The following is a 12,659-nucleotide window of genomic DNA, read 5'->3' as shown; positions in this document are numbered from 1 at the left end:
ATGCCCTCCCTCGGAGCGCACAGGCTGGCGCCCCTGGCGGCCCCGCGTCCACCCGGCACCTCCACGTCCGGCACGGCTGGCGTGCTCGCTGTTGAGCTAGCCTCCCCGTGACTCTGTGCCAGGAGCCCCGCTGGAGTGCTACGTGAGTTACTTCACTTCCTTGCCACAACCATGACATAATATTAATTATTTGCGTTATAGGAACGTCGTCGGGATTCCCACCCATTATGCGGATGGGATAGCAGAGGCCAGGGCAAGCTCAGCGGTGCGCCCAGGCCCCTCAAACTCAGATGTCAGAGGGTGTCTTATCCATCCGCTTCCAGGCCCTGTTCAGAGTGAGTCAGAGTCAGGAGACCCTTAGTGGGTCTTAAAGAAAGACAAGGTGAGTTTTCTATGACTATGTCCAAAATCTGATGGTATTCACCTTGTGCAATCATGGAGGTCTGGTGTTTTTACCTTCGTTTGTGACAAAGGCTTCTCTTGTTGCCTGGACGTTTACAATGAACAGAAATTGGGAATCTTTTCCTTGTGCAATTGTAGGCATAAAAAAATAGACGTCTCGGCCGTTGTAATTCCGCGGTAAAGGGGAAGTCCGCAGGCGTCTACTCCTTGGAACCGCGGAATCCCAACAGGCTCTACAGCAGATGCCATTAGTCACACGGCCAATAGGGGGCGCTCTGCATCGCTGAGCGCTCTCCACACCCACGTGCTTTTCAGGCTAATACTTTCTTTTCTTTTTTAATTTAATTTTATTTTTTTACAGAGAGGAAGGGAGAGGGATAGAGAGTTAGAAACATTGATGAGAGAGAAACATCGATCAGCTGCCTCCTACACACCCCCTACTGGAGATGTGCCCGCAACCAAGGTACATACCCTTGACCAGAATCCAACCTGGGATCCTTCAGTTCGCAGGCCCACGCTCTATCCACTGAGCCAAGCCGGTTAGGGCGGGGCTAATACTTTTGAAATCATAAAGCCTTAAATAAAACTGTTTCCTGCCACTCCCTCATTAATTTATGAAAATATATAATACTTATATGAGTTCTATTTACAGATATGAAATAACCTCATTAGAACAGTAAAATAAAGATGTGCAATGTAAAATCTGGCTTGTACAATAAATTATTTAGGTTATTACATTTTAAAGTATAAACGTCCAAATAAATAACACTGTGCTGAATGAACTAAATTTGAAGGTTTGGGGGGTTAGAACGAAATTGCCTTTAAGACATCTCTCATCTCTTTAGTTTTGTGGGGTTTTCTTGTTTTGTTTGCATTGTAAGTGGGTCTGAGAGGAACTTGAGAAGGCAGGATTATAGTAACCACAAGATAAACTAGAAATATCACAGCAAGAAATAGATTCTAAAGTACTTATCTTCTGCAATGAATAAACAACAAACAAACAAGGGGACATGGTTCAAAAGGAAGAGAGGGGGGAATCCCTGAGCTTAGTGAAGGCATCATATTGGCCACAGGTGTCCAAGGCCCTTCACTATGCGCCATCATGATCAACTTCCACTCCTTCTGAAGCTCATGTTCATTATTGTCACAGACTTCAGGGAACAGAAGATTTGTCCAGGTGGAGGCGTGGAGGACTGCTTCTGGCTTTGGTTCATTTCCCAGCAGAGACTAGGAAAGAGAGCTGAGATGCAGGTGCCTGCAGGAGGCAGCTTCACTTGCCCCATGTAGGGATGACACTGTCTTTGATGCCCACTCTGCTGTGGCCTGGTCAGAACAGGCATCTGACACCCATGGGAGCCCTTCTTCTGGTGTCAACAGCAATACCCCCCATGGGGAGCACTCGCCACAGCATGGCCCCCCTCAGTATATAGGTGGGAAGAAGCTACAGGAGTAACTTCCCCTTTTTCAGGGGTGTTTTAGAGTTGTGAAGAATAAATTCTAGATAATATGAACACTAGATAGTATGAACACTCTTTCATTTTTAAAAAAAGAAAAAAGGAAAAGACTCAACATAAACACAAGGGCAACATGCCCCAGGCATAAAGCTTTCATTTCCTACAAACCCCAGAAGTGTGCCCTAGGGAGGTGTGGGGAGAGGGGACAGCATTCTGAAGTTCTCTGGACTGGACTCTTCCCACGGCGCCTCACATAACTCCTCTCCTCATTCCTTCTCCTTTCTATGTGGTCTGCACCCGCTCTAGCAGGTTGGTCCCTCAGTGAAAATCCTCCGGGATGTGAGTTTGCTCTCTATCCTTGCCCTTGGTTCCTTCTTTCTCTAAGGTTTGGGGATTTCAGGCTGCACAGATAAGGAGAATATAATTGTTGGCAGCAACGTCATGCAACCTCTGTATTTTTCCAGATGACAAATGGAACACATTCAAAGGTTCTTCTGTTTCAGAGGCCTAGGAGGTCACCATTTTCCATCTCTCCTGCGGTCACCACCACATAGGGGCTGTATATGTAGGGGACCTGAGGCGGTAAGGACAATTGAGACCTAAAAACAAGGCCGTCCCTTCTCAGGCAGGGGCAGAGAGCGGGAAGGACAGTGGTTGTGGAGGATTTAACTGGGGAACCATTTTGGATTGTCCCGGCCTGACAGATGCAGGTGCCTGTCTCCATTTCATTTCTCACGCCTCATTAAAGGACACTGGCTCACCCCCTGGTGGCCCATGACCTACACCAACCCTCAGGTCAGTGAGCAAGGGAGCACCTGGTAGCTGAGGGTTCAAAGAGCCTAAAGGGGGCGGGGGGGGGGGGCGGGGGGGGGGTTTAGTCCTGTGGCCAGCCTCTACCCTGGGCCCTTCTCATTGGCTCTGGTTCTCAATGGCTTACAGGCCCCTCAAACAAGAACCAAAGATCTACACTGGGATCTCCCTCCAATGTAGAATGGGCCCACCCCAACGGATTTGGAGACCGAGCGACTGTCCCTCGGGTGTTCCTGCTTACCTTTTTAGAGGGGAGTGGCATCTATTGGTATCTGCGTTTCACTGTTAATAGAATGGCTCTCTCCCCACCCCCATCAGCACACACACCCTCCTGGCCTCTCCTTGGAAACGTCTGTCCTGTGAGACAGTCCCTCTGAGCAGATTTTCTAGGAGTCACAGCTGTCCTTGGCTGGTCAGTTGTAGACATACCCTAGCCGTGCGTTCCCCAGGAGAGCTTATTGCTCAGCCAACTTTTTACAGCGACCTTTCCCCGGAAATCCAACCTCCCCCCGCACCCCCCTCCCCCCCATTTAGCCAGCATCGCTCCCTTCTGCCTGCACCCACACCCTTGCCCCGTCTGTGACATCCTTCCGGCTGCCTGGTTTCTTAACCGAGAGCGCAGTGGCCGCGGGAGACGCTGGCTCTGCTTGGCAAGTGTGTCTGGAGGAAGGAGAAATGGGTTTTGTCAGGAGCACTTGCAGCTTCATGTTGGGTCCCCCGCAGAAGCGGAGCCCTCCTGTGAGTGGCTGTCAACCCAAACACCCTCCTGCTCCCTCCAGTGTGGTTTCTGGAGGGTTAAAAGGATGAACTCGCGGTAAGCCCGTCCTCTTTAAAAAGACAACACCCTGCAGGGGGCGAGCCCTCCAGGGGGCCCGCAGATGCGCTCCCTTGGATTTCCGGGGAAGGGTCCTATCGGGCCCAGTCCCTGGCCAGGCTTTTCCCGAGTTGGGAAGTGCGCACGGCTGGGTCCTGGTCATGGTCGCTGGTCCGATGCCTCCTGCTTCATCATTCACTGAACGCGGCTGTAGCCAGTCTGGGGCCGGCATCACGTGCCCGCCGCCTTCCAGGATAAGGCGGACGAAATGGGCCGTCCATACAGTGGTCCCCAAGGCCCAGCCGGGGCAGGCGCATCCCTTCACCCCTCCGTGCCCTCTGCTGGCCTCCCAGGCCAGCGTTCGCGCGGCCCCGGGATTAGCATATCTGTGAAGGCCCGCAAACAATGCCTGCTGTGCGGAGAGATGAAAGTCGGGCGCCGAGTGGCCGGGGTGCGTTTGAAGTCCGCGAAAGGTGGGGGCGCGGGAATCCGAGGGGGCAGATGGAGGAGATAGAGCCGCGTGAGAAGCGCCTTGGCCTGCGCCTCCACCTCCAGCACCCCAGGGCCTGGGATTCGAGGACGGGCGCATCCTCCCAGACTCTGACCAGTGCCCTCGCTGCCCCTCCACGCCAGCACCCCAGGCCTCCGCCCTCAACGGCAGCCTCGGGCCGGCCTCCGCCAGATGCTCCCACTACCCAGGGTGGGAGTCCCGAGGCGGGCAGGCGGCTCAGTCCCTGCCGAGGACCCCCCTTGGCCGGGGCTGGGTGCTGCCGAGTGAGCGCGGGCTTCCAGGGCGAAGGAACCCGGCGATCCAGCCCCAACAGTGGCCACGAACTCCCTGAGGGATGTTCCAAAAGGGGACTAGGACCCCGCTCCATAGCGGAGCTGGCGTGGGGTGCGGGGGAACCCGGGCTCCGAGCGGGCGCCTGGGTGCGCCGTCCGAGTCCCGGGGGTGCCACCCCGGCCCCCAGGTACCTCGGGGACGCCGCTGGCCGGCCGAGCTGCTGCGGCTCCGCCTGCTCCTCCGCGCGGGAGAGGGGAGGGCAGCGCAGGTGTGAAGGGTCACGTTTCCCCGCCCCCCAGGCCTGCGGAGAACGTTTTCCAACTCCCCCGAGGAAATGCAAGAAAAAAGAAAGAAAGAAAAAAAAAAAAGAACCCTCCCCCTCACGCTTCAGGTTGGCGGTTTTGTTTCTGCTACTGTCAGGGTGGGGGACAAAAAGCAAAACTTTCTACATAAGAATGCGGCCGCACACCGTCCCGCACAGCGTCCCTTCTTCGGGCGCTTTAGAACAAACCCTGTCCCGCCTTCTGCACGGTCAAGGAGCGGAATAATGAAGCAAAGACTTTTATTTTATAAACCACTTGATCTTTGCTTGGGAAACTCCATTAATTGAATGGGTTTGCCTTTTTTGCCAGTCCCCTTTATCATTATTTATGGGCTTTAAATTGTTTAAAGTCCCCTTGACGTTCAATTTACAAGTTTGGGGACTTTTTTTGTTCTGCCTTTTGTCCTGGAGAAAGACATCGTGTTGGAAGTGCTTTGAAAAGTCAAACATGAGAGGTTGGCAATGAAAGGGAAGCGGGCGAGATCCCTTTTAATTCCGTCCTGTTGGTGAATGGCTCTTTTACATAATTGCAGGAGCTATTTCAAAGCCAGCCAAGGGCTGACTTCACTTAGAACCACATGGAGTCTATTTTGGGCTTTCAGATTAAAAAAAAAAAAAAAGCTGAATAAAATAGTTTAAAAAATGAGGCTTCAATGCTTTCTGCTACTTGCAAATTGGTGTGTCTGAAGGGGAATTTTACACAAGCACCCCTTTGTGAGTGCGTCCTGGGCTGGGGGGGGAGACTGTTCTGGGTTAGCTGGGTGTGAATCCCAATTGCCCTTCCATAAATAAAACCCATCCCAAGCTATTTCCCAGCTATTGCCAGCAGCAAGAGCCGAGGCAATGACCGAATGATCAGGCCACTCAAAGTCCCTATAAATAAAAACAACGCGGTTACCCAAGAAACCAGCCTGTCGCCTGAGGCTAGGTGGCGGGCGGGCGGGCGAGCACGCGGGCCCCATAGGCCCACGGGTTGCTCCGCACCCACCGAGACCCAAACTCGGGGTTCCCACGCTGCCCCCTCTCCACTCCCACCCGCGACCTCGCCCCTGGCGGTAGCACGGAAGCGCGCGGTTTGCGCTGCTCCCTCCTGCGAGCTGGACTCGGCAGGCCCACGCGGGTCTGTTGCGTGGATGCTCATTTATGTGTGCGGTCAGTACTTTATTCGGCCTGCATACACCTGCAGGCCGCCTCTGGCTGGGACAGCCCCCAAGCGTGGAGACAACTTAATTACCATCCCTTTTACTGACGTCTGAGGTTTCAAGTGGCTTAAAACGATCCTGACATCAGCTTGGCACCCACCAAGGAAAGTGCCCAGGGGCTGGGCCAACTTCAGCCCGGAGGAAAGTTCCCTGGAAAAAAGTTCGCGGAAGTTAACCAGAGTTGGAGGACCCAGCTCTACTGTAGGTGCGGTGCGTCCTTCATTCTTCCTAATTGGAGGGAGGAGAGAGGCCTCTGAAAGCAAAGCTGCAAAGATCTGCTCTGGGTGGTTTTCCCGCGCAGCCGGCGCCAGCTGAGGCGCCCAGGGCTCCGCAGTTTTAGGCAGTGGCGAGCAGAGCAGGTAGGAATCCGGAGGCTAGATAAGCCATGTACCTGTCGCTGCTGCCCACATATCTCTCCCAGGAGCGGAGGAAAAAGGCTTTGATTTTCCGCAGTCCCCACGCTCCAAACGCCGTGCAGGTAGCTGAGGTGCCCGGAATGACTCTTGTTAATCACTGCGAAACACAAGGACCCTTTTATGACACGAGCAGTCGTTTTCTAAGCAGTTAAGCATTACACGAGAAAATATTACTGCATTGCATTCGAGAAAAAGCACACTAGTAAATAAAATTCATATTGATGAGGATTCTCTGAACTCACTAATAAAAGAAGATTAGTATTATAACCCCTGCAGTCAATACTTTGCACGGCAATTTATGGATGCAAATAATATGCCATCAAATTATTTCAAGTGTAGCTATAATTCAACGGACCTAAATCTTCTTGCTCAACTTTAAATGCAGAATTGCCATCAAAAATAATCAAAGGGATTCCTGGCTTTCGGAAGGTAAGTCCGTAGAACAATATTTTCACTGTGAAATAGCAAAGTGCATGAGTAACAGCCTTCACCGGCATAGGGAGTAAGGCAGGGAAGGCTGTAGCCATGTAAATCAAACCAGGAGTCCAGGGGGTTTCCCTAGTATTGGAAAAACAAGTTTACGAGACCCGGACCTCTGTGACTGTAACTATCTCATAGTGAGAGGGAATATTTATTATGCTCACAAAAAAATCAGCCTTTTGCCCTGGGCTTCAGTTTTTTCTCTTTTCCTTTTCTTCTTTTGTAGGAGTGGATAAAGAGGGGTAGAGCTTAGAGACCCCACAGATATCTGCATCCCGGTGGATCCTCACAGGAATCCATTTCCCCCACACTGCCTCAGCCACCTTAGGGTCTGGGCTTCAAGAGAGTGGAGGCAACACAGGCAGCGTCCTAATGAATTCTTTTCAAACCTGCTGCTGCCGGAGCCATCCATTACTGCGGCCTGGAGTGGGGAACCGCGCTCCAGACGTCTTTGTCCGGGTGGTGGTGGTGGTGGGGTGGGTGGAGGGAGGTGGCGAGGAGGAGGGCGGCCGGCGGCTGGGCCAGGGAGTTTTCTCAGCACCCTCCAGGGCCCTTCGGATGGGCAGTGGGTGTCCAGCCAGACTCGTGGCTGAGGAGGTGATTTGGGATTAAGACATTCCCCGGGGGCCTTGGGGTGAGAGCTCTAGAGAAAGGAAGAGAAAGAAGAGCTTCAAAGAATCGGGTCGATAAATTCATAAAGATCGATTTATCTTTATCTCCCAATTAAATGTGCTTTGTAAGTGATACATAACACACGTCCAACACCCATCACGGGCCAACTCCCCAACCACTAGCTCCTCCGCGTGACCTGATTTTTAATGGCCGGTGTAACAATGCCCTTCGCGCCTCTCCTCCAGAGCCGGTACTTGCACATCTAGACCCGGGAAGTTGGAGCCCAAGCCCCGGAGGCGCGTGGAAGCCCCCGAGCGCGCCGGCGCGCTTTGCATGGTCTGCCCTTGAGAGGAAATGATTCCATTCTTAAACGGAACACGAAAGCTGAAAGTTTTGGTTTTATCTTGGAGAAAGGGATATAAACATTCCTAGCCCCACCCCCTCCCAGCCAATTCTCTTACTCCCAAATTCTGGGGTTTTACCATGGTCGAGACGAGAGAGACATCTGGAGGGAATCGGCTCCATTCTGCAGGAGGCAAAGAGGAGCCGCGCGCCCTCGAGTCCTCGCGCTGGAAACCGGGCGGCGGCGCCGGGGTGAGCGCTCCCTCCGTTCTCAACGTGCTTAATTAGCGCCTATTTACAAAACGCAGCTTTTATTTGAGCAAACATCATAAAGCTTTCATCAAGATAATCTCACGTTATACAATCGGGAGGCACAGTAACTCCCCCTTCCTCCCCCAGGATGGAGGAGATGAAGGACTCGCTTTATTATCATAATTATCGTGGCTGTTATTTTGGTGCGCACAGGCAAAGTGTGTAAATAGGTGCGATGATTAAGAATGTCATGAAAAATGAGAAGGGATCGCTCACGGGAGGGCCCAGCGCGGGATGGGGGAACCGGCAGCCTTCCCGCCCCGGCGGTGCAGGAGTGGGGGCACAAGGAGCAACCCCCAGGGTTCCCCAAGGCGGGCAGAGGCTATCAGCTGCCGGGCAGCGCCCCAGGGGCAGATCTGAAGCAGCAGGACCATGTCCCCAACTCCAGGAACCTCGCCGGGACCCTTAGAGCAGCAGCACCCAGAGCTAGGGTGAGCCGAGAGCAGGTTTGTTCCAATGCAGCTATAAAAGAAAACGCCCTCGGCTTAGCCGTGGCGGGCCCTAGCCCCGGAAGCTGCCCTTGAAGGCGGCCTTGACCAGGCTGCCGGGCCGCGGGATTCGAGCCTTGGGGGTGCCAACCGCCCCTTTCAAGTTTGCACTGAGCGACAGGCTCAGGCTCTCGGGCCCGCGCGCTCCGCTGGTGGTGCCTGCAGCCCGCTGGCTGCTAGCCTTGGTGGAAGGGGCGGGGCCCCACCTTCCCACGCCCCTCCTGGCGCAGCCAATGGGCGGTGGCGCTAGGCCCCACGTGACGCGAGCCCGGCTGGGCAGCAGGCAAAATGTGAATGAGAAAGAGGAGCGCGATTTAAAGGTGCTGGCGGCGCCCGCGGAAGACAAGTGCGCCAGCTTCGCGCGGTAGGCAACGGACTGCGGGACCGACAGACGGACCCACCGACGGCTGTGAGCCGGGGCACAGGGTTGCGGTCGCGACGCGCGCGGGCTTCGACGGGCAAGCGGCGGCAGTGGCTCCAGCGAGCCCGCGGGGCCCGGGCGCTCTCTTCGCTCCGGGGCGCACGACCTCACCCCGCGCACCACCAGTAATCGCTGGGTATGCAGCGGGTCCAGGACTGAGGGGCAGCGGCGTCTGCTCTCCGGATACTGCTCCCGCTGCCCGACTGTGTTGCAGGTGCCCGGCGGGCTTCCTGGCGGCGGCGCGGCGCTGGGACTTTTCGCCTCTCGCTGGTCTCTCCCGAGCGCGTCTATGAGCGCAACGTTCCCGCCGTCGCTGATGATGATGCAGCGCCCGCTGGGGAGTAGTACCGCCTTCAGCATAGACTCGCTGATCGGCAGCCCGCCGCAGCCCAGCCCCGGCCATTTCGTCTACACCGGCTACCCCATGTTCATGCCCTACCGGCCGGTGGTGCTGCCGCCGCCGCCGCCACCGCCGCCCGCGCTACCCCAGGCCGCGCTGCAGCCCGCGCTGCCTCCCGCGCACCCTCACCACCAGATCCCCAGCCTGCCCACCGGCTTCTGCTCCAGCTTGGCGCAGGGCATGGCGCTCACCTCCACGCTCATGGCTACGCTGCCTGGTGGCTTCTCCGCATCTCCCCAGCACCAGGAGGCGGCGGCCGCCCGCAAGTTCGCTCCGCAGCCTCTGCCGGGCAGCGGCAACTTCGATAAGGCAGAGGCGCTGCAGGCCGACGCTGAGGACGGCAAAGGCTTCCTGGCCAAGGAGGGCTCGCTGCTCGCATTCTCTGCGGCCGAGGCGGTGCAGGCGTCTCTTGGTAAGTCGGCGGCGCGCGCGACACGGGCGCGGCGGGAGGAGGCGGGGGCGAGCCCGCTCCAGCTTCCCGCCGGGGCCGGAGGGTCGCGGCCGAGCCCCCGCCCTAGCTACCCCCATCCAAGAGCGGGAAGACGTGGCCCAGGGGCGGGGAAGGGAGGCATTTTAGAGCCACGCGACAAGCATGGTCTCCGGATTGGGGGGTTGGTGGCATTTTCGCTCCCCCGGGCCAGCTGCTGTACTGGGCGGCCTATCTGTCTGGCGCTGAGTTTGACGAAGTCTCGCCCCCGACCGTCCCCCCACCCCGCCCCTGCGTGAGTCCCGGGTAGGTTTCAGCCTTAAGGGCAGTCGCCTCGGCTCCGGGTCTCCACAGTGCTTGTGCCTAGGGGTGCCCAGACCTATTAAACCCTTTCACCGGGCTTGCTGTTTGCCTCGGACAATCGGATTCCTGGGAGGCTGTGCAGCTGCTTGTGTGTATTGGGGTGTCTGTTGGGGACTCTCCTTGGGCTACCAAACTTCCCTTTGATGAGCATTGTGTCTCCCAAAAATGCATAGCGTGGGACCTACGCCTCCCTAGGTGCCCACTGTGGCTTCCACGATATTGAAGTTCACAAAATTTTCCCTGGGGTGGTGGAGCCCTGAACTTGCCCTCAGCCCTCACCCGGCCCCCACCACGGGGGACAAAGAGGAAGCTCTCTTGGGCCTCACTCTCCCTGTTCCTCGGGCCTTACGCTGCCAGAGGCTGGGAGGGTGCCCAGGAGGCACACCGGCCTCGAGTCCCTTGCTTGTGCCGTCTCCTCCTCTCTTCTGAGCTTTCTCACGCTAAGGCCCCCCTCTCCGCCCCCGCAAAGGCCAGGAAATCACAATGTGTTACTGTCATAGAAAGACCATTCGCTAAGGGGGGAAATGCCCGAGTGACGGCGGGAAGGGGAGAGGAAGGCCAGTGTGCGAAATGTAATAAAACCCCGTTTGGTTTTGCTTTCAGCCGGGGCTGTCCGAGGGCAAGGGAAAGACGAGTCAAAGGTGGAAGACGACCCGAAGGGCAAGGAGGAGAGCTTCTCGCTGGAGAGCGATCTGGACTACAGCTCGGATGACAATCTGCCTGGCCAGGCGGCTCACAAGGAGGAAGACCCCAGCCACGCGCTGGAGGAGCCCCCGCCCAGCGGCAGCGCCTCGGGCAGCACCACGTCCACGGGCAAGAACCGGCGGCGGCGGACTGCCTTCACCAGCGAGCAGCTGCTGGAGCTGGAGAAGGAGTTCCACTGCAAAAAGTACCTGTCGCTGACCGAGCGCTCGCAGATCGCCCACGCCCTCAAACTCAGCGAGGTGCAGGTGAAAATCTGGTTCCAGAACCGCAGGGCTAAGTGGAAACGTGTGAAGGCCGGCAATGCCAACTCCAAGACAGGGGAGCCCTCCCGGAACCCCAAGATCGTGGTCCCCATCCCCGTCCACGTCAGCAGGTTCGCGATTAGAAGTCAGCACCAGCAGCTGGAGCAGGCCCGGCCCTGAGGGCCCAGGGAGCGCCGGGGCCTGGCCTCCCCGCTGGAGGGAACCCCCGGTGGGCTGTGCCTCATGGGAAGCACCCCAACTGTGGACACCCCAAGTAAAGTGAGAGTCTATTCATTACACAGGCTTCAAAGACTGCTTTCGAAGGGGCGACAGCTACCGCGGAAGACACACTAAATATTTATTATACTACCCTACTTTGTACATAGATATCTATATAGACTGGATCTCAGCTGCAGTATTTTGAAAGTTATATAGGACCAAACCACCCAGTAATATTCTCCACTCACATTCCAGAAGAAAACAAAACCTCTGCTGTAATCCGCCACCCATAGCAGCCACCCACCTGTCCATACTTTTCCAAAGGTAAACATGACATGCGAGAGCACACACTGGGGTTGACACTTATTTTTGTTTCTGTTCTGGCTTTTTTAGTTGACTGAGAAGCAGGCGTTTGGGGGCGTCTGGGAATTTGCTTTGCTTTGGTTTTGCCTGGCTTTCTTTCAAGGGTCGCATATCCTACCTGAGCCATGTCTGAAGCACGTCTCCGTTGTGTTTAATTTATTTCAATGTAGCTTATTTTCTTATAAGTTATGACATTTAAACAATCTCAGTCTTGTGAATAATAAAAAGGAAAGAGAGAGAGGGGGGAAAAAAAGACCAATGCCTGGGTCTCCTGAGTGTGTCCAGACTTGACTGTTTGGGGGCACCCACAGCGTGGGGCTGGCAGTGGCCTGGGACCAGTACCGGACAAACGTCCCCTGGCCAGTGCTGACTGGCTACAAGCGAGCCACACGGTGCCTTACCGGGTTTTCAGTTGGAGCAAGCGCTCCAATTGGGCACTAAATATAAGAAAACCGAATTTTCACTTTAGAAATCTAACACCCCCCTGTTTGCACAGCCTATTCCATACCTAGGGGGCTGGCAGACAGGCCAGAGGAGGAGGTGGGCGGCCAGAGGAGGGAGAGCGAGTGTTTGGGGGTACTGGGGGCTTTAGACAAACTCCTGATGTTCTAAGTCGATTACATCCAGGGAGGAAACGCGTTTCCTTACAAAGATCCCCGACCCGAAAAGAAGCGGTGTCGGGCGAGCACCCGTAAATCAGGCTCGGGCGTTCTCCTCCGACAGGAGCAGAAACCCTACCCGCCACGCTGGTCTTCCGGGCGGCGCTCAGCTTGCAGGAGGCGGAGCGGGCTTCGAGCGCCCGTGGGCCCGGCACCTCCCTCTCCGGGCAGGGTGCGAGGGGGCGGGACCCGACCACCGCCCCACCCCGAGGGCGCTGGGGCCGACCTGCGGCACAAAGGGGGAAGGAGCGAGGAACGCGGGCCGGTTGGGTCTGGTCCGTGGGGGTTCCTAAGAGCTGGCGGCCAGCAGGGCCGAGAGGGACGTGCCTGCATCCCCAATCCCACCCCGCCTCGGGTACCGCGCCCCGAGTCCGGCCCATTCCGCCGGCTCTTTTCCGGATCCGGAAGCGTCCGACCGGCTT

At 56.3% G+C, this 12,659-nt stretch overlaps 1 protein-coding gene across 1 annotated transcript; it reads left to right on the top strand.

Annotated features, from left to right (window-relative positions):
- Window positions 1-9,148: 9,148 nt before the first annotated feature.
- Window positions 9,149-11,777, top strand: GBX2 (gastrulation brain homeobox 2). The gene is made up of 2 exons (XM_070423364.1): window positions 9,149-9,671; window positions 10,653-11,777. The coding sequence occupies exons 1-2, from the start codon at window positions 9,149-9,151 to the stop codon at window positions 11,174-11,176; spliced, it is 1,047 nt and encodes a 348-aa protein (XP_070279465.1). The 3' UTR covers window positions 11,177-11,777.
- The last annotated feature ends 882 nt before the right edge of the window (window positions 11,778-12,659 follow it).

The sequence above is a fragment of the Myotis yumanensis genome, unplaced genomic scaffold (genome assembly GCF_028538775.1).
Source record: "Myotis yumanensis isolate MYYU_CA2020_CCGP unplaced genomic scaffold, mMyoYum1.0.hap1 SCAF_8, whole genome shotgun sequence".
Lineage (NCBI taxonomy): Eukaryota > Metazoa > Chordata > Mammalia > Chiroptera > Vespertilionidae > Myotis > Myotis yumanensis.
This window is presented reverse-complemented; position numbering and strand designations above follow the sequence as displayed.